General features: G+C 61.0%; 1 protein-coding gene and 1 long non-coding RNA gene across 9 annotated transcripts in view; one reads left to right on the forward strand and one right to left on the reverse strand.

The window, feature by feature from the left end:
• AGPAT3 (1-acylglycerol-3-phosphate O-acyltransferase 3) overlaps nt 1-24,980 on the reverse strand; it is an 81,147-nt gene that overhangs the window by 9,106 nt on the left and 47,061 nt on the right. For 5 of the 8 annotated variants that reach the window (XR_006584741.1, XR_006584745.1, XR_006584742.1 and 2 more), the window contains exons 2-7: nt 12,046-12,272; nt 4,514-4,683; nt 2,828-2,989; nt 1,578-1,731; nt 899-1,001; nt 206-278 (exon numbers count right to left, since the gene is read on the reverse strand). Coding sequence is in view for 1 of the 8 variants with exons in the window: in XM_003991359.6 (XP_003991408.1) it covers nt 899-1,001; nt 1,578-1,731; nt 2,828-2,989; nt 4,514-4,683; nt 12,046-12,223 (767 nt within the window). In the remaining 7 variants the exon portion in view is untranslated. Of the gene's footprint in view, nt 1-205; nt 279-898; nt 1,002-1,577; nt 1,732-2,827; nt 2,990-4,513; nt 4,684-12,045; nt 12,273-17,879; nt 17,901-17,988; nt 18,117-24,980 lie in introns of those variants that run through there. The other 3 variants (XR_006584739.1, XR_006584744.1, XM_003991359.6) reach the window with 3 other exon arrangements.
• On the forward strand, nt 18,260-22,697 carry LOC123379840. Its single transcript, XR_006584746.1, has 2 exons — nt 18,260-20,808; nt 20,931-22,697. It is a non-coding gene; the product is annotated as an uncharacterized LOC123379840 (long non-coding RNA).

Below are 24,980 nucleotides of genomic sequence, written 5' to 3' on the forward strand. Positions count from 1 at the left end.
GGACCGGCTAGGTGAGGGAGGACACAGAGCCCTGTTGTCCACTGTTGTCACTGCCCCGGACCACGGCATGTGTTCTGGTCAGAATCACGGCCAGGGTCAGGTCAGCCCCAGATCAGCCACGCAGTCCCTGGTGGTTCTAGAGGCCTAAGGGCAAGGATCCCGGGCTCTCTCCCCACCCCAGGATGCAACGAGGCCTTACACCTACTTCGAGCCAGTCTGCCGCAAACTTCAGAAGGAAAAAGCCTCCCGGCTTACTCTTCACATTCACAAAGTTACTCCTGGTGGGGAGACTAGGTGTTGTCGTTTCAAACATGTACCTGCTCACGTTCTCCACACTCACCGGACGGGGGCCTCTGACGAGGGCCAGCGTGACCGGCTAGACACCCAGCCGGTGCCGGCGGGTGTCAGACACAGGAGCTAACGGCTCCACGGGACCCGCCCACACGCCGGGGAAGGTCCTGCCCTCCCGGGCATTTGAAGGGACGGAGGGACGGACAAGTCTCCCCGGGGATATTCGGACAGAAAGCGGAGCAGGAGGGCACGCATGGAATCACGCTCGAGCTGGCCTCACAGTCCCCACTAAGAGCATCGGCCCCTTGAGCTGGGACAGCTCACCCTTCTGTCGGGAGCAAGCCTGGTCACTGTCCAAGCTGAACCTCACTCAACCCCTTTTAAAAAGAAGGGGTTGCTGCTCCCCCAGAGCTTCCAGAACATTCTGCCTTTACCCACGCACCCACCCCTCCACCCTGCAGGAGGGGTGCTTGTGTCTGTCCCCACATCTGCAGTCCTGGGGAGAAGGCTGCCTCCACTGGGCGCAGGGAGGGCCCAGTGCCAGGGGCTGGGGAGGTGGGCGGGGGGCAGGGGGTGGCTGCCACTGGCGGGGACCCTCCCAGCTCACCTCACGCACATGTCTGCCTCGTACTTCTTCCCGTAGAGGATCCCCAGCAAAGACGGGTTCTTGTTTCCGCGGAAATTCAGCGTGACGTCATACACGGCTGCGACTGTAGGGAGAGGTGGGGGTGAGCCCTGGGCCAGGGCCGCAGCGCACCCGCACCTGCCCCTGCGCCCGCATCACTCCGCCCCCACATCCCTCAGCGCCCACCCCTGCACCACAGCATCGTGCCCACGCCGCCCGGCACGCGCGCGCAGCTCAGCACCCGCACAACCCCGAACCCGCCCCGCACGGTCCTGCGCCCCACCGCAGGCTCACCTTCCTGCCACGTGGGTACGCGGGTCGAGTGCAGTTAGTTACTGACCGTTCGTGTCCAAATTTACTGTCTGGCTGCCTCCTACTTGCTCTGCTCTTTGTCCCCTCTCTTTGATCTTGCCTCCGTTGGGATTAATCAGGAACACATACGGTTCCCCTCGTAAGGTTTCCGGTTGCACACTTTCTCATCGCTTTGCTGATTCCCCACTAACTAGCGTTCCATCGTGTCAGAAAGGACACGACAGCCTCGCACGCGTTAACCCCACCCACTTGCCTCTGCCTGTATCTCACACGTCATTTGCGTGGCTCGGGGCAGGTCACTCTCCCGTCCTGCTGCTCGCAGAGCCCGGGGCAGGCGGCGGCCGCTTACCTGTCCCCCGGAGGCACTGGACCGCCGTGGTGAAGCCCTTGGTTCGAGGCAGCAGGTGGTACTTGAGGGCGGGCAGCCCCTTGGAGGCGGCCACCTCCATGCTGACGCGGTGCTTCTTCTCCGTGAAGCGCGTGCCCTCGCAGTACAGGAGGAACTAGGACACGAGCGAGAGCGGGGACGGAGGTCACCCCGGCGACAGGCCCCGGGGAACGTTCCCACCCGCAAAGCGCGCGTCACCGAATCTGTCAAACTGACGGAACACTCTAGCGACCAGCACGTGGCATCGCTGAAAACGCCGTTCTGTTCAGGGCTGCGATCCACGCTCCAGCCACACAAAGTCCCTCACCCAACGGCTAACGGCATTTCACTCGTTCTCAAAGAATGCAGAACGCGGCTTCCCGGAAGCAGGAAGGTGTCCCTGCCGCCTTCCGCCCCCCTGAGCGGAAAACAGGCTTCCGTCCCTCTGCCTTAACGGGAGGGTCAGAGATGCTAAGAGGGGAGCCGCTTCTCAAAGAACTACTCTGCCAGAGACCGGAAAGAAAGATTAGAAAGAGAAACGCCGTTCGGGCGCCTGGGGGCCCAGTTGGTCAAGCGTCTGAATTCTCGTTCTCAGCTTAGGTCATGATCTCACGGTTCAGGAGTTTCCGGCCCCACGTCGGGCTCTGTGCGGACAGTGCATGAGCCTACTTGGGATTCTCTCTCTCTGTGCCCTTCCCCTGCTCACACGCGTGCTCTCTCTCTCTCCCTGCCCCGCTCAGAGTACACGCACACTCACACAGGTGCGCACGGGTGCTCTCTCTCTCAAAAACAAACAAACTTAAAAAATAAAAAGAAAGACACCATCTTCAAACCGACTGATATCTGTAATTTCAGATGGCCATCCCATCAAACCCAGGTGCCTGAAGGGTGGATGTTGTGAACAGCAGGGTAGATCTTCTTGGGGCCAAGGTACAAATGTATCCCCCAGAACCACGGGGTCCCTGGGGTTTGCACCGCAACCTGGCTCCCCCCGCCCCGAAGCTGCTCCCGCAGAGAAGTCTCCTGAGGGGCCCTCAGGGCAGCTCTGGTCCCGCGGCCCCGCTGGGGACGCAGGAAGGGGCTCCCGTCTGGGCTGCAGCGGGTGGAGGCGGCGGCCCTGGAGGGACGCCCCGGCCTGCAAGTTCAGGTGCAGGAGAGCCCGTGGGCTGACAGCGGCTGGCTCAGGCCCAGGCCGCGAGGGTTCTGGGCACGGGCGGCCGACGGGCACTCACCCACATGTACTCAGGGTAGTCCGCCAAGCGCTCCAGCCCCCGGATGACGGTGTCCCGGTCTTCCTCCCACCTCCGCTTGCAGAACACGATCTCCAGGAAGTACCACGTCCAGCCGATGAGGGGGACGTACAGCAGCTCCCTCTTCGCCAGGACTTTGGAACTCTGGGGGCGGGGGGGGGGGCAGGTGAGGAGGGTCAGAACCCGCTCAGGCGCCCCGGACCGGCTGGGTGTCTGGGGACTTCGCCGTCAGGGAGGAGGCCGGGCTCAGAGCCCGGCCGCCGGCTTCAGCGTGACCCCAAGCACGCAGGCGCGCTGTCCCACAGGCGAGGAGGCTGGGGCGCGGGCCTGGCGGAGGGAGGGCGCCCGCCGTGGCCGCCGGGCCTGGGGCTGCCTGAGGGAGACCCGGGGCCGCCAGGCACAGTGGCTTTCTCTGCATCGTGCTCCTCGGCCTGCCTCACGGGGCCCTTACCTGACACATCTCAGCTGGCAGGGACTCTGGGTAAGCCTTCCCCAAGGAAATGTCAGAAACCTGAGCTCAAGACAAGCCCCGGGGAGCTGTGGGTGCCTGGACCTCAGACTCTGGGAGCAGAGGGACCAGGGGACTTCCTTTCCTGGGAAGGAAAACCCAGACACCAGGGACCCCCACGTGGCTCACCCCCAGCATTTCCCCGGACCCCCCACCACTCACCCCCAGCAACCCCCGGACCCCCCATGCCTCACCCCCAGCACCTCCCCGGACCCCCCATGCCTCACCCCCAGCACTTCCCCGGACCCCCCATCCCTCACCCCCAGCACCTACCGAGACCCTCTATCCCTCACCCCAGCACCTCCCAGGACCCCCAACCCCTCACCCCCAGCAACTCTCCAGACCCCTGCATCCTCACCCCCAGCACCTCCCCAGACCCCTGCATCCTCACCCCCAGCACCTCCCAGGAACCCCCACCCCTGAACCCCAGCACCTCCCCGGACCCCCATCCCTCACCCCCAGCACCTACCAAGACCCCCCATCCCTCACCCCAGCACCTCCCAGGACCCTCCCATCCCTCACCCCTAGCACCTCCCCAGACCCCTCCACCCCTCACCCCCAGCACCTCCTGGACCCCTCCATCCTTCACCCCCAGCACTTGCCCAGGATCCCCGTGTGGCTCACCCCCAGCACCTCCCAGGACCCCCCACCCCTCACCCCCAGCACCTCCCCGGACCCCCCACCTATCACCCCCAGCACCTCCTAGGACCCCCGATCCCTCACCCCCAACACCTCCCCGGACCCCCCATCCCTCACCCCAGCACCTCCCAGGACCCCCCCATCCCTCACCCCTAGCACCTCCCCAGACCCCTCCACCCCTCACCCCCAGCACCTCCTGGACCCCTCCATCCTTCACCCCCAGCACTTGCCCAGGATCCCCGTGTGGCTCACCCCCAGCACCTCCCAGGACCCCCTACCCCTCACCCCCAGCACCTCCCCGGACCCCCCCACCCCTCACCCCCAGCACCTCCCCGGACCCCCCACCCCTCACCCCCAGCACCTCCCCGGGGACCCCCACCCCTCACCCCCAGCACCTTCCCGGACCCCCCCACCCCTCACCCCCAGCACCTCCCCGGACCCCCCACCTTTCACCCCCAGCACCTCCCAAGACCCCCCATCCCTCACCCCCAGCACCTCCCTGGGACCCCCGTGTGGCTCACCCCCAGCACGCCAAACCGCTCGCACATGGTCCACCCACAGAGGAAGTCGATTTCGAAGTTGTGGTTGAGGATGACGACCACGTGCTCCTTGCCGAAACGGTCCACTGTGGCCTGGTCAGTGAAGAGCGTGCACTCCGTGCAGGACCACCACTCCAGAAGCATGACCAACTCTGCGGACACACGGGAGCGGCGTGAGCGGGTAGGGGGCTGTGCTCGGATCCGGGCCCCCACTGTGGGCGGGCACAGGCCGAGCCTGTGCCCCAGGGGGCGTTTACAGAATGTCCATCCAGGGCGGTATTTCCTGCTGGAAATGAGTCTTGAAGGTTTATGTTTCATAAATTAGATTTTCCAAAATTATAATTACCTTTTCTAAACAAAAGTCAGGTAGGGGCGCCTGCGTGGCTCATCGGTTAAGCGTCTGACTTTGGCTCAGGTCACGATCTCACGGTCTGTGAGTTCGAGCTCTGTGTCGGGCTCTGTGCCGACAGCTCGGAGCCTGGAGCCTGCTTCCGATTCCGTGTCTCCCTCTCTCTCTGCCCCTCCCCTGCTCACGCTCTGTCTCTCTCTCTCTCTTTCAGAAATAAGCAAACATTAAAAAAATTTAAACGTAAGTCAGGTAGAAGACAAACCAGAAAGCGGAAGTAGAGGGAGCCAGTAATTTTGGAGGAATGTCTTCGTGTCCAGTTGTGATTCTCACACGTGCTGTGATTTGAGGAACTATCACATTGCAGCCGCCGACTGGGAGGGGAGAGGGGTGGGCGCACGCGCACAGTCGGCTGCGGGACTGCTGTGGTCAGCAGGGTGGCTGTGCTGAGCCACTGCCAGCCAGCATGGGCCCACCGACCGGGCCAGGCATCCCCAAAAAGGTGACCTCACAGACCAGGAAGCCCGACTTGCAGGCTCAGGGTCTCCACGGGGCAGCCCCGTTCTTTCTCGGTACCAGCCCATCCGTCTTCTGAGGGGACCGTCCCTTGAGGATGGAGGGCAGGGCCTGGAGACTGGGCTCCAAGCCTGACTTCCCAGGCCTCAGTGTCCCCATTTACAGACAGGAGAAAACAGTAGCTTCCTCACAGGGGCCTCTGGAGGACTCAACGGGCTACAGCTTGTGACGTTAACACCCAAGAAGCAGAGAACCGAGGCTGGTTTCTCCTTCTGATGGGCGTCCCCATCAGCCCGGCCTAAAGTGGGGGCTTCAAAAGTTCTGCCCCCGGCACGCTCCCGATCGTGCAGCCTCTAGGGTCTCACCTTCCTCCGTGATGGGAGCTGGATGAGAAGTATGCCCCTCGGATGATACCTGAACTCACCAGCCGAAGTCCCTGCCACCCAAGGCGGGGTCAACAGAAGAGGCCACCTGTCAGAGGCTGACTCAGCACCCGTGAACCCACCAGTCGTGGCCACGTCTATCCCACATTAGACTGCACTGGAGAAAGGCAGGGGCGTGGAACGACAAAGGATCCGAACACACACTTCTCCAAAGGTTATTCACAAGTGGCCAACGAGCACACAAGGAGACACTCAGAATCGTCAGTCATCAGGAAGACGCACACCCGGGCCACAGTGAGACATCCCTTCCCGCTCATCAGGACGGCCACGGTCACACACAGACGGGGGCAAGTGTAGGCGAGGGCAGGAGACACTGGAGCCCCGCACGGTGCCGGTGGGGACGCAAAACGGTGCAGCTGCCCTGGTTGGAACAGTACTGGGCGCGATCTCGGAACAGACAGGTGGGAAGACCCAACGACCCCACCCGGGGCATCTGCCCGGGGGACACGAACGCAGATGTCCACGCAAAAGCCTGTGCACGCACACCCACAGCCGCATTGTTCGTGACAGCCAGAAGGCAGAAACAACCCGAGCGCCCAGACTGCTGGACGGATGGGACACGATGTCTGTCCGCACCAGGTAATGTCATCCAGCTGCACCGTGGACGGGTCTTGAAAACATCGTGCTCAGCGTGAGTCTGTCTTCAAGGACCACCTGCTGCAGGAATGTCCAGAATGGGCAAATCCATGGACAGAAAGTAGCGTACTGACCGCAGCGACGAGGGGAGTGACCGTTGGTGGGTCGGGGTTCCTTTCTGGGCTGAACCCCAAAACCGCTGGTCGGTATACTTTAAGTGGGTGAATTTTATCTCAGTAAAGCTGTTGACAAGAAAAGGAAAGAAAGAAGGGAGGCCACAAGGCCACTTGTGCATCTGGAAGCACATCCCCTGTGGACCAGGCTCCCCTGGCCCCCCCACCCCCAGAGAGCCGCACCCCACAGACGCCCACACCAGGTGACGAGCCTTGCTCCTGCCCCTCCCTCTCCGGCCGATTGTCATTTAGCCGATGGCAGCAGTCCGGCAGGGCCTGGGCAAAGTTCCAGGTGCACGCTGGTCCACGAGAGACTGTGGATGAGACCGTGGCTCCGAAAGCGATCGGCTAGGGCACCAGGAAGCGGTTTCCCATTACTCTAGTAAGAAGACTTGGGGTCTGCCCTCTTAACAGACCTTCAGCGCACAAGCCAGCATCGTTACGCGTGGGCACGGTGCTGGTGACCACGGACCTCTCGGACCTTCTCACCTCGCACAAGAGTCTACGCCCCTGTGGGCCTGTAGGGTTTGCCGACCTTGGGTCCCTCATATGAGCGGAGCCGGACGGTGCTTCTTCTGTGACCGGCTTATTTCGCTCAGCACGAGGTCCGGCACTTGCCTGCGTGTGGTCACACGTGGCAGGAGTTCCTCCTCTGTTTTCCACTGTACGCGGACCACATTTGCTCCATCCGCTTATCCATCGATGGACACTGAAGGTGTCCCGCTGTCGACTCCCGTGGACGCCGCCGCTGGGAGCGCGGGCAGACTCTGCAACGCTTCCTCATCGTCAGCTTGAGAGGGGCCACTGATGCCTCGACCTCCGGACTCAGAAACGCCAAGGGCAGCGAGGGCAGTGCGCCAGCTGTGGGGTCCGCCACGCGGTCAACGTCCCGCGAATGCCGGCTTTCCCGGCCATCGCTGCGTTTCACGGAGGCATCCGGAACAGAGCAAGACAGTGCTCATCTAAGACTGACGCAAGACGCGGAATTTTCTAAAAAGGATCTTTTTCAAAGCCGTGTCTTCGCTTAGGCTTGACGACACGTGTCTCGCTCATGCTGGCACTTATAATGATGTCTACACACCCCTTGTGGCCATGACTACCTCCCAGGACGGGTCTGGACAGCACACCATTGGAAACCACGGCGCGGGCTCAGAACAGCCACCGGCCCTTCGTGCTGGCCGGTGACAGCGGTGAGGACACCGAGGCCCGGCCCGGCCGCACTCTGCAGGCAGGCAGAGGATGACCACGTCCCGCCATGCGTTGGATCTCAAGGCGGCCACAAATGTAGGCACGCTGCATCAGAACGGAGGGACGCGAGCACATCACCACCGCACGTAAGGCTTCTCCGGGTCCCCACGACCGCCAAGGGGAAGCACAGGGCAGCAGCCCGGATGCACAGAAGAGCCCTGTGGGGGGCGGCTGGGCACGTGGCACCCGCGTTTGCGCGCAAGGACACGGTTGGCGTCCCACAAGCAGATGTGCTCTGGAGGGCAGACTTCCCCCTCCTAACGCAGCCCCTCGCCGTGGCCAGCACTGGGGACCTCCGCCTTTCTGATGGAGGGAGAGGTCTGACCCGGGAGTGACCAGACGGATGGACACCGGCCGCCCCCTGTCGCTGTCCTGGAGATCGGCCCTTTCAGAGGGTCGCCTGATGGAAGGCCGCTCTTTCCTGCCAGCCCTCGGTGGGCGGAGGGTCCCTGCCTGTGGTCCCGGCCGAGCTGGGGAGCATCTGGAATTAGCAGTACTGCTGGTTGGCTCCTGAGCCCTCACTAATCTTTTTGCGATTCCTCCGTTCAGGTACATGCTTGCCCTTCCACGGCGAGCGAGCGTTCCCTGCTTACCCCAGCCCCGCAAGGAACATCGCTGCGCGCGTGCTCCCTGCATCAGCTTCTGCTGTGGGGCTGGCGGTTTTCTCCTTTGCAGCCGGGAAGCTTCAGTCTCGGCCGGGTCGGCCCGGAACAGGCCATGCGTCTCCACGCGTGTGCCCCTAAGCTCTGTGGCCAGACGACAGTCATGCTGGGAACGCGGTGGTCAGCGGGAGGGCGCCAGGCCTGACGGGGCGGGGACAGGACCACACGTCCGGTTGAACAGAAGGCAGGTTCGGGGGCACTGAGATTCCAGGGCTCGCCGTGCGCCCCCGGAACGTAGGGGAGCCTCCCACGCGGCCCTAACATGAGGAGGACTTGCCCCTGTATTTCAGGGTAACGTGGAGAACACCCCCAAATTCAGCAGGTGCCCTGGGGGCTCCCATGGCCTGGCACTCAGCAGCAGAAGGCCGGGCTTCCGGGGGGGGGGGGGGGCGGGGGTGAGGGGCCCCACCCAGCCCGCTTCACCCCTCCAGCACGTTTTCTCCTCTCCACGCTCTCTGCTACTTTGTTTTGCAAAAAAGGATTTGTGGTTGCTTGTTTAATCCACCTTGTTCTAATAGTTCTGAGGTTGGTCTGATGTCTGTTTCCCACCCTGCCCTCCCTTAGCCAAGTCCAATGGTGACATGGCCGCTCTCTACCTGGCAAATATGAGAATGGAGGGCTGGTGGGGGTGGCGGACCGGAACACTGCGCCCCCCATCCCCACCCGGACCCCTGTTTCAGCCTCACACACCGGGCATCACTATGTAATAGGATCGTTCAGAGGTACCTGCTTGCCGTTTTCTCTGACTTCCTTCTTTCTCGCAGCTCAGCGCCTGTCGTGCTGTCAGCTTTATTCTCACCAGAGAGAGTTTTCAGGTGCTTGTCCGTGGGCTGTGAGGGCCGCCACTGTGCGTTGGCCTCCGGCTGTTCCTGACTTGTGCAGGCAGCTGGGCCAGGGTGGTGAGGCTCCCTCGGGGTCAAGGCCTCCCAGCCCCTGACTCGACCCCGCTGGGCCGAGACCAGGCCCATCTGTCCAGCCGGCAGGTGCCCGGCTTTCCTGTCTGGGTATTTGTACAGCCTGCCCTTTGTCTCCGTGGGCTGTGACTTCCCTGGGGCAGGCCCACGTGTGGATTCTATTTATTTCCCTGCTGGGCACGCGCTGTCCCCCTAGAGCCATAGAACCACGTCTCCGTCCATCCGGGGGCGTCCTCGGCCATCACCGCCCCCGGCGCTGCCTCCCCGTGTCCCCCCACAGACCCGCGCGTCCCCCCTTCCTTCTCGTCGCTCCCGTGTCACACTTCCCTGGCGGGGCTCCGCCGCACGTGTGCACCCCGCGTGCCCGTTCCCTCGTGAGCAGGGTCCAACGTGACGGAACACGCGTCTTCTAAGCGTTCACTTTAAAAACTACAATTACGGTTTTTATTTATAGAAGTTCTATTTGATTCTTTGTCACACCTGTCGCTGTCTGCCAGTCTTTTGTTCTCCTCGGACCGGACCGTGAATTCCCATCTTATCTGTCTTGACAGATTCCTCAGGCCTAACTCGGAGCTACTGATCCCAAGAGGTGCTGCTAACCTGCTCCCCGCCGGCCACGGCTCCGGGTCCTGGTTTAGACCCAGCGTCCCTCCTCCCCTGCAGCGGGCCCAGCTGGGGCCCCTGGAAGGCAACCTCGAGATTCACTGAGCACCCCGCTTTCTGCTGCGTGGATGGGGCGGGGCTGAGAGGTCCCCTTACTTCCTGTGAACCCAGCCGGCTTTCTCCGGGACTGAGCTCCTTGGGATCCTGCTGGAGGCGGAGTCTACAATTTTGTTTTTATCGATTAGCATTTGCCCTTTGGGTGTGTGCTCACATCACGTCTTACGTTCATCAACAACTCATTGTATTTTTCACGTCAGAGGAATTCTGGTTCTCCCCCACCCCACCCCCACACACAAATCGTGTCTCATCCAGAAAAGAAACCAAACCCTGGGCACTGAAGCTGTTACGTGTATAAGGCAAGAGAAAGCCACAGGCCGGTGTGCTGGCCTCGGCAGAGGCAGCGGGAGGTCACGGCCTCCTCGACGGGGCTCCCTTCTCTGCCCCGGAACCGGGAGGCGAGTGGAGACCCACCATTCCCCACACGGCAGGCACACGGTGGCTATTTCTCTCTCTTTAGTGGAAAAGAAACATGGTCTTACGCGAAAAAAATGGAAACGGCACAAAGTCAGACGTGTAAATAAATAAACGTAAACCATAAAAAAAATAAAAGGCAAAATAAACAGCAAATAAGTAAAACAAAAAAGGAAAAAAGTAGAAGGCCCTCCTCCCTGCACTCCCTGACACTCAGTCTCCCGTTGACCCCTTGAGACTCTCTGGGCACGAACGGCCGTGTAGACGTGCACACACCTCAAAACAACCAGCATGCCACGTACTTTGCGGGAGACCTTCCCTTTGCGCTTAAAAGTGTGTCTTAAGCAGCGCCAGGGTGGCTCCGTCGGTCGAACGTCCGACTCTTGGTGGCGGCTCAGGTCACGATCTCACAGTTCATGAGTTCGAGCGCCACGTCGGGCTCTGCGCTGACGGTGTGGAGCCGGCTTGGGATTCTGTCTCTCTCTCCCCGCCTACCCCTCCCCTTGCGCATGCTTGCGCTCTCTCTCTCTCTCTCTCAAAATACATGAGTAGACTTTAGGAAAAAAGGACGTTGAAGATGGTTCTCTATCAAGTCGAGAGACGATCCCCTGTCGGTAACGGCTGTGCCAGGCGGACTCACCGTAGCCGGCCTCCACTCATGGGCACTGCGGCTGCCGCCACTTTTACGCTAATACAGAAATGACAAGACGAGAATGTCTATACGTATGTACTTCTGCAGATATCTCCTTATTTTGTGGATTAATAGTCAGAAGTTGCCGCTGTTCGAGCTGTGGACGCCCGCTGGCGAGCTGCCCTCCTGACACGTGCCTGGCTCCCCCCCACCCCAGGCCCCCGTGCGGCGTTCACCTCTGTCAACGGTGGGCTTTGTCGTCGAGGTCTGAACACGCACATGTGCACACAGGCCTCAGACACACACGTCCACACGCGTCTGTTTAACCAGGACGCAGGCAGGAGCCCTTCTCTTCCAGAGAGAGACGCTCCAGAGAGGACAGGCCACCCGAGGGTTGCCTCACGACGCTCTGGTGATGGGCTGGCGGAGCACACGGGAGCCGACCCCGGCCCGTGTGCTGGCAGGGACGGGGCTGGGGGTTGCTGAGCCGAGTTGCATTTGTTCTCAAATATCCAAAACCCCACGTTAAACCTCAGGAAACTGGTCTCTGCGGGTCCGAGCGGTCAAGTGCGGCAACGTCACTTGGGTCAGCCAGACCAAGAGTCTGAGGGGGGGGGGGCGGGGGAGCGTCTTTCTGCTCGTGTCCTGGCCAGGAGCCAGCCCTGAGCACCCTGGAGCACCCCCCCACCCCCCAATTCCCAGCCCGGGGGTCGCCAGCCAGGCCCCCGCCTCCCGGTCACGTCATCGGAAGCCTTCGCCACCCCCGGGGGCCCCTGCCCGTTACGGAGCAGCGTGTGTGGGGTTCATCCGGCAGAAAGAACCCCCCCCACCGTCACCCCCCACCCAGCCGTGCGGCGCGGGCCACACTCACGGCTCCACAGGGAGTAGGCGAGGCGGCAGTTCAGCCGGCGGTACAGCTGCTTGCTCAGGGGCCAGAGGACCAGCGTGCACAGCTGGACGGAGTTGATGAGCAGCCCGCTCACCACGAACACGAACCCGATGAGGAGGTGCACCGCGAACTGCGTCTTCAGGTAGGCGAGCGGGCCCATGGTCGCCGCTCAGTAGCGAGTGCAGGGTCCTTCAGCGAGAACGGCCGTCCTGCAAAGGACAGGGGGCAGCGGTCAGGAGGGTGCGGGGGCCCTGGCGGCCGCAGGCCCCGGGGACGGATCCGCGGTGCTCACGGCACGGCCCCGACCTGGGGCCCGACCCCCGGCAGCTCACGGGGGCCGCACCCCGCGACCCCACCCCGCACCCGACAGGCCCACACGCGGACACCCCCGGGCACACAAGAGAGGCAGAAAAGACTAGAACCGATGTCCCCGAGCATTACCAGTGATTCCCTCTAGGAAAGGGCATGACAGACAGTTCTTATTTTAGACTTTTTACCACGCGTTTACCGTCGTCAAACTGCACACGAACTCTCCAGGAAAACAGATCCACGATACCGTAACTAATGCCTCCTGATTCCCAAACAGTGGTGTACTTTTTAAGCTAAAAGCCTTTGTTTTGGCTCTAACACAAAGGCGGTGACTCACCCAGGAACCTGACCAGTTTTTGTCCCCTCTTCACATGCATTTCTTATTTTCAACGGTGAAGACAGAAGCTCACATTTCTCGGTTGAACTTGTCCCGTGAGCTGCCCCGGGACCCCCTTGTGGGCAGAGAACCAAGCAGGAAGTCGTGACCCAAACTCAGGGCTGTCCGCGGCCGGTGCACCCGCAGACCTGGTCCGCGGGAAAGGCGCCCGCGCCCTCTTTGGGGGTGGGGCGCGGAGGGGGCTCTGAGCCACACACCGGGCTCCCCGACCCTCCAGGGCAGGCCCTGCGTCACTTTACAAGCTGAGCACACCCGCGGGCACACGGGAACCGGCCACCCCCAGAGAATAAACCGACTGGGCCAGAAATAAAGTGCAGTGACTTTTAAGGCCGAGTCATAAAAGCACAACTCTGCCCGGCCCCCGGTCCTTACATAGCTGGCTCCGGGGGACCTGGCCGCCCTGCCAGGAGGACATGTGAGCGGCAGGCTCTGCACGCGGAGGCTGACTGTCAGCTCCAGCCAGACCTTCGGACGCCCGCAGCCCCACGAGCAATCCCGACCCACCCAGCCCATTGTGTCTGAAGTGCCCCCCCTGAGAAGCGTCTTACTGCCTCCTAGGGGTCACTGCAAACCCCCCTCTGAGCAAACAGAAGCACAGACAGGCTCAGTGCCTGGCTCAGGGTCGCAGCGAGAGGAGGAGCAGGACCCAATTCCAGAGCAGGCAGTGAGGCCGGGTCCACGCTCCTCCCACGGGCAGGGGCCCTTCGGTAAAGCGGTCTCAGACACACCGGCCGGGCCTGACCACACGCTTCTTCCTTGCCCCGGAGGCAACGGCTTTGGCCAGACCTGGCATGGCTGTCCGTCCCCCGGCACCGAGCCCGGCCCGTGGCAGGCTCTCCGCACCCCACCGCTCTAGCAGACCCGGCTCTGCCCGCACCCCCGCCATCTCAGATTCGGGCCACGTGGGCCAGAATGGCCAGGGTCCCCGGAAGCCAGCTCAGAGATCGGCACCTCAGCCGTCACACTTTTTGAGGCAGATTCCTAGGTTCTGTGGCCGACCTGCTGTTTCCATCACTAGGGCGCGAGGTACGAGAATCTGATGTTAAAGTCAGCCTTATCGAGGTACAACTCACGACAGCTCAGACGCGCTCACTGCTGTGCGGCGGGACGGCCTGGAAAGCCACTGCCGTGGTCGAGTCTGGGAGCCTCCCCTCGCCCCTGCCCCAGCGGCACCGCGAACCCGGCCTCCTTTCCCGCGGGCTCACGCGAGGAGACCCACACGGGACATGCCTGGTGGCTCAGTGTGCACCACAGCTCCTTCCGCGGCGTGGGGGCCCCGCTCCGCCCCTGCACCTGCCGGCGGGCCTCGGGCTGTGAGCGGCGGGGGCCCCACTCCACCCCTGCCCCTGTTTCACAACAGCCCCCGCGGCTGTGAAGGTAAGGAGCCAGTCCCTGGTCTGCCCCCCGAGGCTCTGGTCTAAAAGTCCATCGGCAGAACCCCCCCCCAGAGAGCTGCACCCACCCCTTGGCCCCATCGCCAGCACCACACCCTCCTGTCTGGGTCCAGCTGGCCTCCCGGCCCGCGTCCCTGGGGCTAAGTGGGGGACCTGACAAGGGCTGATGGACGTGGTGTGGGGCTGGTAGTGGTCCTGGGGTCTCGTTCCGATGACTGCCCTTCTTTGTGAGCCTCGGCCACCACCTGTCCCTGCTGCAGCCACCCTAGGTGGGTCCTAGCTGCTGTGTGCCGGGCTCTCGGGCACCAGAAAGTGAGCCTGGCCCGGGGCTCTGCTGAGGCTGGCCATCTTCCGGCATGTTCCCCTGCTGCTGGTCAGCCGGGCTGTCAGGATCTGGCCCGGATACCCGAGAAGTGGGGTCAAAATGCACGACTTCACCTGGGGGCCAGACTCCACCCTCAGGAACGTCACCCGCTGCGGTCAGGGGTCCTCCCTCCCACCCCGCGAGTGTACCCCGTGCCGACTGTCTGCTTGGACGTTGCGCCCCAGCCACAGGCCGCCGACATCGGCATCACAGGCCTTCGGGGACAGGCGGCAGGGGTCCCCTGCAGAAGGGTGGGGGTGGGGCGATGCCCCGTTCCCACTGGGCCCACACGCTCCCAGCCTCTCCCCGGCCTCGGCCTCCCACTGGAGGGGCAGGAGCACGGCCGGGGGAGCCCTCGACTCAGGCCGCCAAGACCGCTGGCTTGTGCGCCCGACAAAACCGGCTTAACTTCTCACCGGGCGAATTTAAGTCAGTCTCTACGTTTTTAAACCCGACTTTAAATATGCGAGCGCTATGCACTCTGGCACATTGTGAAGTTCTACTTTCTAAATATGACTTCGTTCTTTTAGATGCAGCCAAGGGGGTCTAACGCCTCACTGCTCAACAGCCTCTGTCACCGTCCCCTCTCAAAACGCGGGGCACCACCCTCCTCTGGGAGGCCAGGGAGCATACTCCCTCCCGTCTTCCCCGCTGGGTTTGCATCTCCCGTGCCGCCTCACGCGACCTCGCTGTGACGAGATACATTATGAAGTCTCTCAACGGCCTCCCGACCCAACATTCTCGAACAAGTTTACATTTCTTACGCGCGAGGCTTTAAGCCAAACGGTTCCTCCTGGATGGGTTACTTGAAGACACTCCATCCTGAACGCTTGGTCTGCGTCTCGTCTTGGCTACGGCCACAGCGCCACCGGCCCACTGGAAACTGAGGACCGGAAGGGCCCAAGCGGCTTCAAGGCCTGCAGCTCAGGACGACGGGGGCAGGGCCCGGGCCTCGGCCATAAAGCTGCTCCCCGATTTGCGCATCCAACAAAGGAAGACGAGGAAAGGCCCGGAACTCGGCCCTTCACCCGTCCGTGACCGTGACCACAGGACACCTGGGTGAGCCCCCCGCGCCCGGGCCTCAGAAGAGGCCACCTGCTTCTCAGGAGCGGCCCCTGGGGCCTGTGGCAGGCGGCCGCCCCGGCCCGTGTACCTGGTACCCCCTCGCTAATGCTCAGACGCCGTCACCGACAGAGCAAGGAAGCCTGGGCCTGTCTCTAAGCCCCTTCACTAGATAATAAGTCTAGATCGTTCCGGAAGCCTGCATCTGCACAACTTGATCCTGACGGCGAGGTGGCTGCCTCCTGAGTTCGCACCCCTCCTCAAGGTGGGGGTGTGGGGTGGAGTCACCCCCTCAGGGCTGGAAGGCAAGGACGGACCGCCGGCCTGTCGGGAGGGCAGTCAGCCAGGCGACTGAGCTAAACGCGGCCTCACACGGAACTCAGGGGCCGCCGGCCACCACAGACGCCGACCCGGGGCATCTGGGGACGCCAGCCAGCCTTCCCTCCGGTGTGGCAGGAAGGACTGGGAGCCCAAACCAGACCCTCCTCCCAGCTCTAGCGCCCCGCCCCCGAAGAAGGGGGACCCCTGGTGGGTCTGACACCCTGTCCCTCCCGGTGCTTTTGCTGCTGCAAGCCTGTGGTGCCCACGGCCGAGCTGTCTGTGGCTTAGGGCCACGAGGGGAAGGGAGGAAGCACCTTGCAGCACTGCGGCACCTCACCGCCATCACGTGAGGCCCCTGGCTGCTCTCAGAGCCCACTGGGGCACCTCCCGTTATGGGCGAACGGTGTCCCCCAAAAGACATGCTGGGGTCCTAACTGCCAGCACCTCAGAATGTGGCTGTATTTGGAGACGGGGTCTCTGAAGAGGTGATCGCGTTAAATGAGGTCACTGGGGTGGGCCGTAAAGCAACCTGCCTGGTGTCCTCGTAGGGAGAGATTCGGACACGGTCTCTCCGTGTCGAGGAGGACCATGTGGGAAGACACGCACGGCGGGGGTGACGCTGTCTACAAACAGATCCCTCCCCCACAGCCCTCACGGGGATCCAGTCCCGCCCACCCCTGGATCTCAGACAGCCAGCCTCCAGAACTGCCCGCCAAAGCTGCCCGGCCCGGGGCGCTCTGTCCTGGCCGCCCTAGTGGAGTGACACCCCTCCCACAAATACTCCGGCCTCATCCCCAGACCCCAGGCCCCTCCCACGTCCTGCCTGGAAGCCTGGCCCCACCTCACCGCTCAAGGGCAGAGCACTCCGGCCCCTGCACCTGCCTCAGGGCCCGTCCCCAGACGGCCAGGGCCCCTCTTTCCCGTCACCGGTCCCTGGGTCCCTCTTGTTCATGAACTAGCCAGTCAGGTGGTCTGACCTTCAGATATCCTCCCAGGCACCCCGTCCCCCGTCTTCGTGGAAACTCCCACGTTTCTGACAAAGCCTTTGCGTGGGAAAGAAACCGAGGCCGGCAGGGCGGCACCGGGCGTCTCCACCGCACGGGCTCCGTGCAGGGAAGCACCGCATGGGGACCGACTGCACCTCACTTACACTCAGACTCGGTGCCAGTCCCTCCACCCACGTGCCTCGCGTGCCTCCGCCCAGGGTGTCCCCAGCACACAGCGGGGACGCGGCACGGGACCCGAACCAATACCGTCGTCCTCCGACGGCACCGGGTGCCCCTTCGGCCGTGTCTCCTGCTCTGCTCTGGCTGCCTCTCCCGGTGACCTGCTGCCCGACCCCGGGGACCAGAGGAAGGTGCAGCCGTGGGACCACCCCTCTGGGACCGCTGCCCCTCTGAGCCGTGGCCTCAGCTGGCCCCGAGTGTTCTCTGCGAGCCGACAGCGGCTGGCGATGGGAGAAGACATTCAACACGCCAGAGGGCAGCGTTTCTGATGTTCTAGATAAGTGGTCTGCATTACAGACAGAAACAGCCGCTGAGTTTCACGCGGATTTCAGTCATCCGAATTCAAAGCCCGCGATGAAGCAGAAAAGCAGAACCGTTACCTTCCCTCCTTCCCTCTGTCCCGTCCCACCCATGAAGGCCTATGCGTGAGGCACGCACAGTCCCCCGGAGGCACCACAGAAAGGCCTTGCCGGCTGGCCGCACAGACGACACCCCAGGAGCGAGCCTGGGTGTTTGGTTTGAGCACGGCCGTTCTGTTGTTTCTGAGTCAGGAGACACCGAAGGACAAAACCCATGAACAGGGGAGAGTCGAGAGTGAACACTGTCTCGAATATTCTCGAGCTACCCCGAGACACGTAGACGCAACGTTAACTGCCCAAAACGCAGCCCGGAGCCAGGAGTAAGGCTCGCGCTCCCCGAGCGGCCAGCCCGGGCCGCACGGGAGCAAATCCCACGTCACTCACAGCGGGACCGTCTAGCCCCTTGACTGGTCCCTGACCGGCTGCTCCTCCCTCTGGCTGTAAATGTGGCAGGGGCAAGAGGGACTGGGTGGCTTCCTGGCCCACGGCCCACCTGGTGTGAGCGGGGGCGGGAGGGGCGCTGGTGGCAGACATCCTTCTGACAATGACACGGAGGGGCAGGCGACGGCCGGCGGCCCGGGAGGCACCACCTCAGAGGGTGGCCCTGCGCCCATCGATGACATCACGAATGAGAGCACAATGGCCACTGTTGTCCACGCTGACCTGACCACGACGCCGAGAGAAAGGCTGTATCCTAGCATCATGTTACTGACAAGGCCAGGAAGCGGAAAGGGTATTTTTATGAGGCCAACTAAAATTGCAGATCAGACAAACACGATCCTATTTCTGAGTCTTTAAGGGACTACCTTTTGTTCTTGGGTAAATTCACTGGCAGGGACCGTCTTATCCTTCTACGGGCCAAGAAGTAGGACACGTTTCTTTGCTAACAATCGTCTGTCGCCTCGTCAGATTCCCAGAACCACCGAGAAACCGAAAAGTCTAGGAGGAGGAACAAAATCATCCCTATCTGCAAATGACAGGTTTGTATCCCGCAGACCCCAGAGAATCCACTGTGACCAAAGTGCCACTATAAACAACAGATGACAGAGTGCCGAATGCAGTTAACACAACGTACAGAGATCGGCATTCTCAGAACGTTCAGTAACTCGCTCTGACTGAAGTCATCAGAAGGGACCAAGACAGCAGAGAAGTTTAGTCATTTCTACCCAACAGCCCCAGGACACTGGCCTCAGGTGGTCATCCGAGACCATAGAGCAACCCAGAAGCCACGCACGGAAGATGCGGAGCTCCCGGCCGCTGGCGGCTCTGCCCCCACCCCCCGATCATCTGGGGCCCCGGCCGCTGGCGGCTCCTGGGTCGCTCCACTGTCTTTCTAGCAGCAGAAACGGAAAAACTGCACGTCCAGGACCAGGGGTTTCTCCTAAAGCAAGTGGGGAGCAGGCTCACAGTCCAAGCACTTAAGGCAGGAAGATAAGCCCGGGGACCGCCGTCCAGTGGGCACGCCTGCACGCGGACACGCAGATGCAGGAGGCACACGGAAGACAAGACCCCGCCGCGTGTGTCTGCGACGAAACGATCTGACGGCAGAGCCCGCACAAGGACACGGCAGAACATCCTGAAAGACAATAAGCAGGCCTAGCAAAGGGAACAACACTGCCCTCTCTGTGCCCCGCCCCTGGCAAGGCAGGCGTCAGGACGTGGGGTCCCCTCTCCGGCGCTGGGGCCCCGCTGGCTTCAGGGCTCTGCACACGGAGAACACGCGGTCCTTCGACCCCAGCTCGGCCCTCAGGGCCTTGCCGCCTCCCCCGTGCCCCGCGCCACCGGGCGGGGGTCCCGGGGCGGCCTGTGGGGGGCGGGCCCCGCGGAGCACGGTGGACCCACAGCCCCAGGCGGGTGCCAGCCCACTGCAGCCACACTGACGCCCCTTCCTGCTGGGCCCGGCCCGGGCTGCTGACCCGCAGAAGCCGGTGGTGGCCACAAGTGCCACACTGTGAGGGCGTGGGTTAGATGGTGATACGCGATTGACACGCAAACCGTTCTAAGTTACAGATGCACTTGAATCCTAATTAAAACACCAACCGGTCCCCTCAGCTTCACCGGGAACTAGACAGGCGGGTGCTACAGCTCATGTGGAGAACCAAACAAGAAAGAGAAGCCGAGAAGACCACGCACGGGACCAGGGAACGGCCCACAAGATGTCACAACTACGACAAAGCCTCGAGCGAGGCCCAGCCCGCGCGGACAGACAAGCAGACCAGTGAGCTGGACCGGAGCTGACGGCCCGCGGGCCCTCGCGCCCGAGCAGGTGCACCCCTGCTGGACACGCCGAGTGGGGCTACTGGCTCAGCAAACACCACGCCTCACACACGTGTCGACTTCCTGCTGTATTTGTATTGAGGCACGTGTGTATTTCTACTGTGTTTAAAATTTCTTATTTTTTTACATTTATTTATTTTTGATAGGCAGAGACAGAGTGCAAGTGGGGGAGGGGCAGAGAGAGAGAGAGAGGGAGACACAGAATCCCAAGCAGGCTCCAGGCTCTGAGCTGTCAGCACAGAGCCCGACGTGGGGCTCGAAGCCACGAACCGCGAGATCACGACCTGAGCTGAAGTCGGACGCCTAACCGACTGAGCCACCCAGGCGCCCCTCTACTGTGTTTAATACGTTACAATAAATAGAATACAAAATTAACTTAAAACCATTACGGGAATCAGGAGGCTCTTTTAGCATCACATATCTCCTCAACCAGTGGGTGGAAAGAGGCAATTAAACAACAGGCCAACCTCCCCTCTGGGCCCACGAGTCCCGTGCAGCCACCGTGGGCTCCCTCCCGCCACGCCGCTCCTGGTGAGAATCGAATCCCAAGATGGGATCTAAGCCCCCAGATATAAGCCAAGGTCAGCATGAAGCAACACATATGAGGCCTAAAGGCCCAGAGTGTGGAAGACGCGGGTCCTCCGAGGCCGAGACCTCGCAGGCAGAGAGGACGAGTCGCACGCATTTAAGCCACCGTTTCTGGGACGCCAGCACGCGGGTCTGGGTGTCATACCCAGGCGCTCCATCAAAGCCTGCTGAATGCATGGTGCGTGTTTACCGCACGTGCACCGTGACAAGCGTCACCCAGTCCCCAGGAGCATCCAGGCCGGAACCCTTGGGTCAAGAGCGGCGGAGCGCCACAGATGTCGCCCAGAACCTCATGCTTCGGCACATCCGAAATGTGGCCACTTTACAAATTTCACAGAATTTCGACCCTGGGACCAAGAGAAGTCAACTTGGACTCCGCGATCCTCCGACTTTTCCGTGGGCCCTGCCCTTCCCCGCGCAGCTCTGGCTGGAACGAAGTACGTTGTCGGTAAGGATGTGCCGACTCCAGGGTTTTCCCCTTCTCACCGCTCCCCAATCCCTGCTGGCCCCTTTGTAAGTAGCTCCTGTAGTAAAGCCTCCTCCCTCTGAATGCCATTTCCCCTCCATCAGGACCAGAGAGACACAAAGAATGAAGACGGAAATCACGGCAGTCCTGAGATCGACCAGGTTTCAGAAAATGGAACTTCTGCTGATCCTTTGTGAAAAGATTACTTGAGGGTGTAGTCCAGCGAAACAGGAAGGAAGGAGAAAGACATGGGATTTAAGACAAAGAACTCACCGCATTATGCAACGTAAGGAAATGCCGGGATAAACACCCGTAGGTGGCCCGGGAAGAAACTGCTCCAAACTAGAACCCGAGATCTTTCAAGAACAAAGAATTTGTTCCACAAAGAATACGATCAAGGAGCTAGAAGATTTTGGTATTGAAGGAGAAATAGGTTTCTTTTCTCAAAAATAAAAACGAAGCAATTAACATTTTCAAGTAACAAAAAAAAAAAAAAAAAACCCTGCCAGGAAACTGTGGTGCAGACAGCGATCGCACTAACAAGGGGCGTGGGTTTCTACGGTTGGCTTCACGAGCGACTTCCTCCTCCAAGCAGCACAGACTTAATGACAGGATTCTCGTGCCTTCTCTGTGGCATCGGCAGGAGCTAATTCATTAAAAGTTTTATTGTGAATGCTGTTTCTGGACTTTCAATATTTGAAATCGACCTACAAAAGAAGCGTGGAGAACTCCATTATAACGACCGCAGATACGAATGTCGTGGACCCAAGTTATTTTACACAGAGCAGGTCAGGAGGGCTTTGTTCCACTTGATTCAGCACAAAGTGAAAGTTCAAGTATACTGAAGTATTAAGGGAAGAGCAAAATAACTAAAAATAATACTAACCCAGCAAACTCGGGGGCGGTGAGGAGTGACAGGTGTCTGTCACACTCGCAGAGAAGCAAAAGTCTAGAGCCGCGCCTGGCACGCGGTGGATGGACACTTGGTGAACATCGGCGAGAGAACTGGGTGGGTTAGTAAGTCACGGAACGGAGCATCAGCAAACGGTCGGGAGTCAGCGGCCGGATGGCTCTGGAGCCACGACCCTGAGAACCAGAGTGAGGAAGGGACGGGTGGGAGCTCACTTTCCTTTAAACCCGGCAGGCTGCCAACTCAGAGAAATGCAGCTATAAAGCGATTTAAGGTCTGGGTTAATGCTGATCGCGAAATGGCACCTTTAAAGGTGAAAAGAGTCCTCGTGTAACTCGGTCAAGGGAAAATGACCTGCAGGTCTCAGCTCAGCGGACACGTTGGAGGGGCCCCCACGCCCACCGTGGGTTTCTCCACCGAGGAACGGGGGCAGGTGTGCGCTGGGCCCAGGGCTCGGCCAACGGTTCTTGTCCCGTGTCTGTGGCCTCAGCGCGTGACGCGATCGTTCTGAATTTCGGTTTCTGATTTGAAAGTGAGGGTAAGAGGACCTTTACTACCAGAACCACGGGCTGGCTCCAAGGATGAAATAAGGGCACGTAGGAGTGTCCCTGAAAACTCGTCAGGGTTTCATAAACACACCGGGTTCCGAAAGAGCCTTCGTAAAAGTGCCGCTTTCCGTACCAGTGACAGATATTTCAATCATCGCGAGCATTGGTAAAACTCCGTAACTGAGACACTGACGCCAGGAACCGACCCGCTACGAGAGGGCCTCACGGTCACATTCCTTGGGGAAACTGCACAGCGCACCCCACGCTGAGGAGGCCTGATGCACACCCAGGAGAGCCACGCCGAAGCCGCGGTCTGACCCGACGCTTTGTCAGTGAGGCTCTGAAGCCTCTGTGATTCCGACCCGCCTTCCCTCAGGCAGCCGACATCAGTGAGATGTTAATTCTTTCTAAATCCGTTCTTTTTTAAGTTTATTTATTTTGAGAGCAACAAAGACAGTCTGAGTGGGGAAGGGCAGAGGTGGGGGGGGGGAGAGAGAGAGACAGAGAGAGAGAGAGAGAGAGATCCCAAGCAGGCTCCACACTGTCAGGGCAGAGCCTGACGTGGGGTCCAAACCCATGAACTGGGAGATCATGACCTGAGCCGAAATCAAGAATCAGACGCTTAACCGACTGAGCCACCCAGGTGCCCCTAATTCTTTTTTTTTTAAGGTTTATGTATTTATTTTGAGAGGGGGGGGGGCGGGAGGGAAGAGAGAAAGAGAGAGAGAAAGAGAGAGAGAGGGAGAGAAAAAATCCCAAGCAAGCTCCAAGCTGTCATCGAGTCAGAGCTCGATGTGGGGCTCGATCTCATGAACCGTGAGATCATGACCTGAGCTGAGGTCAAGAGTCAGATGCTCAACTGACTGACCACCCGGGCACCCCGAGATTTTGATTCTTTACACACACACACACACACACACACACACACACCTTGAAGGCCACGGTAGAAATCTCTATCGGACACGGTTGTAAGTCACTAACTTTTAAAAGTAGCTACTGTTGTACCTTCAAGTAAGGGCTCTGGTGCCAGTTTGCCTTTCCAGAAAGAGCCCAGAGAACCCGGAGCCATACTTCGGCTGCGATGACGGGGAAACTTATCAACAAAGCGGCGTGGGGGAACCGCTGACCGGGGCGCTGCCTACGCCGCCGACGAGCTTGCAGGGACGGGACCCGCGGGGGTGTGCGGGCAGCGCTGGAAGCGAGGGCGCCCCAGGCCTCCCCTAAACGTCTCCGTCCCTCGTAAAGATGTAAAACATCTTTCCCCTGTGCAGTTGGTTCTTCGTGGCAGGAATCTGCGCTCCTTAAAATGAGGAAGATCCCTAAACCAACATACGAAACGCCACTTAGGCCCGTGAACTGGTTAAATATTTGAGATACAGAGGGAGGGCGGCCCAGCGCTTCCTAAGGTCTCCTCAGAGGGCACGAGGTCAGCCATGGCCCCCAGGTCGCGCCGGGTGACGGGCGGGGAGGCGGGGCTCCGGCCCTGATGTCATTCAACAATTTATGGAAGCACAGACGAGGTCCGTGTGCGTTTCACGGTGAGTGTGACGTCTGAAAGCGGGTACGTGCCGGCGACGTTGCCGAAGAGAAGTAACGGTGGGCGACCAGAGGCGGTGAGTGTGCGCTTGGGGGAACCCACGCCTCCCTGTGCCTGTCTCACAGGTGGGTCCTGGGGGTCTTACACCCAGAAGCGAAGCCAGGCTTTCTCAGAGAAGCACGGTCGCCTCCCTGGCTGCTGTGCCCCGACGTCACTCTGCTGACAGACCTGCAGGGGGGAGGAGGGGGGACGCTTCCGAAAGCGGCGCTCCGGCACGGGGCCGGGGCCACGCTCTGGCCGCGTCCGGCCCTCTTGCTAGCGATGGGCTCACCTCCGGGCACGTGGAGAAGCCCACCATGGAGACAGTTGTCGCCGGCAAGAGGGCAGAGGACGAGAAGGTGTCTCTCCTGGATGCCGTGACGTCTGCAGAGGACAGCCGGGCCACACGGCAGAGCCTCGGAAGGAAGTGGGTCTCTGATGGCATCTTGGAGCCCAGAGTTCTATTCCCTGACCCCGGGCTTCTCCTGGAAGTGCTCACAAATTCGCACGGCCGGAGGCATCTTGACCAGAACAGAGCACTCCTCTCCAGCACCGTCCGGGGAGGGGCTCCCCCTCGGTGCCGGTCACAGCGCCCCAGAAGCCCAGGCTGGCTGAGCGCACGCCAGTCTGGGTGGGACTCCGGGCCCGGGGAGACTGGCGGCGGAAAAGGCAGCACCTAAGCCCAGCACAAACTGGGGAGGAGACCGTTCTGTAGACCCAGGGCAAGAAAACCTCCATGTTTTCTCCCAGTTCTGAGCGTGGGGGACAAGGACGGGGACGGGGGCAGGGGGACGGGGGCACAGCTGGGGCTGCTCGGCTCTGCCAGCCAGATCACAAGAAGCTGCAAAAACATTCTTCCGTCTGGGTTTCTGTCCACGTGTGGATGGAGCGACGACTGAGTGGCTGGGGCAAGTGTCAGGACCGAGGGGACCCGGGGAGCCCGTGCCCTTGCCAGCACACCGCAGCTGGCCAGCCTTCAGAGCCACACGAGCTGCCTTTCCTCTCCTGGCCTCCACACGCCATCGATTACCAGGAGGGGGGGGAGGGGGGCACCTTTGCTGCGACACGCCCCTAATCTTTCATGTAAGATTACTTACATGAAAGTAAGTGATCTCTCGTC

This window comes from Felis catus, chromosome C2 (assembly GCF_018350175.1).
Source record: "Felis catus isolate Fca126 chromosome C2, F.catus_Fca126_mat1.0, whole genome shotgun sequence".
Lineage (NCBI taxonomy): Eukaryota > Metazoa > Chordata > Mammalia > Carnivora > Felidae > Felis > Felis catus.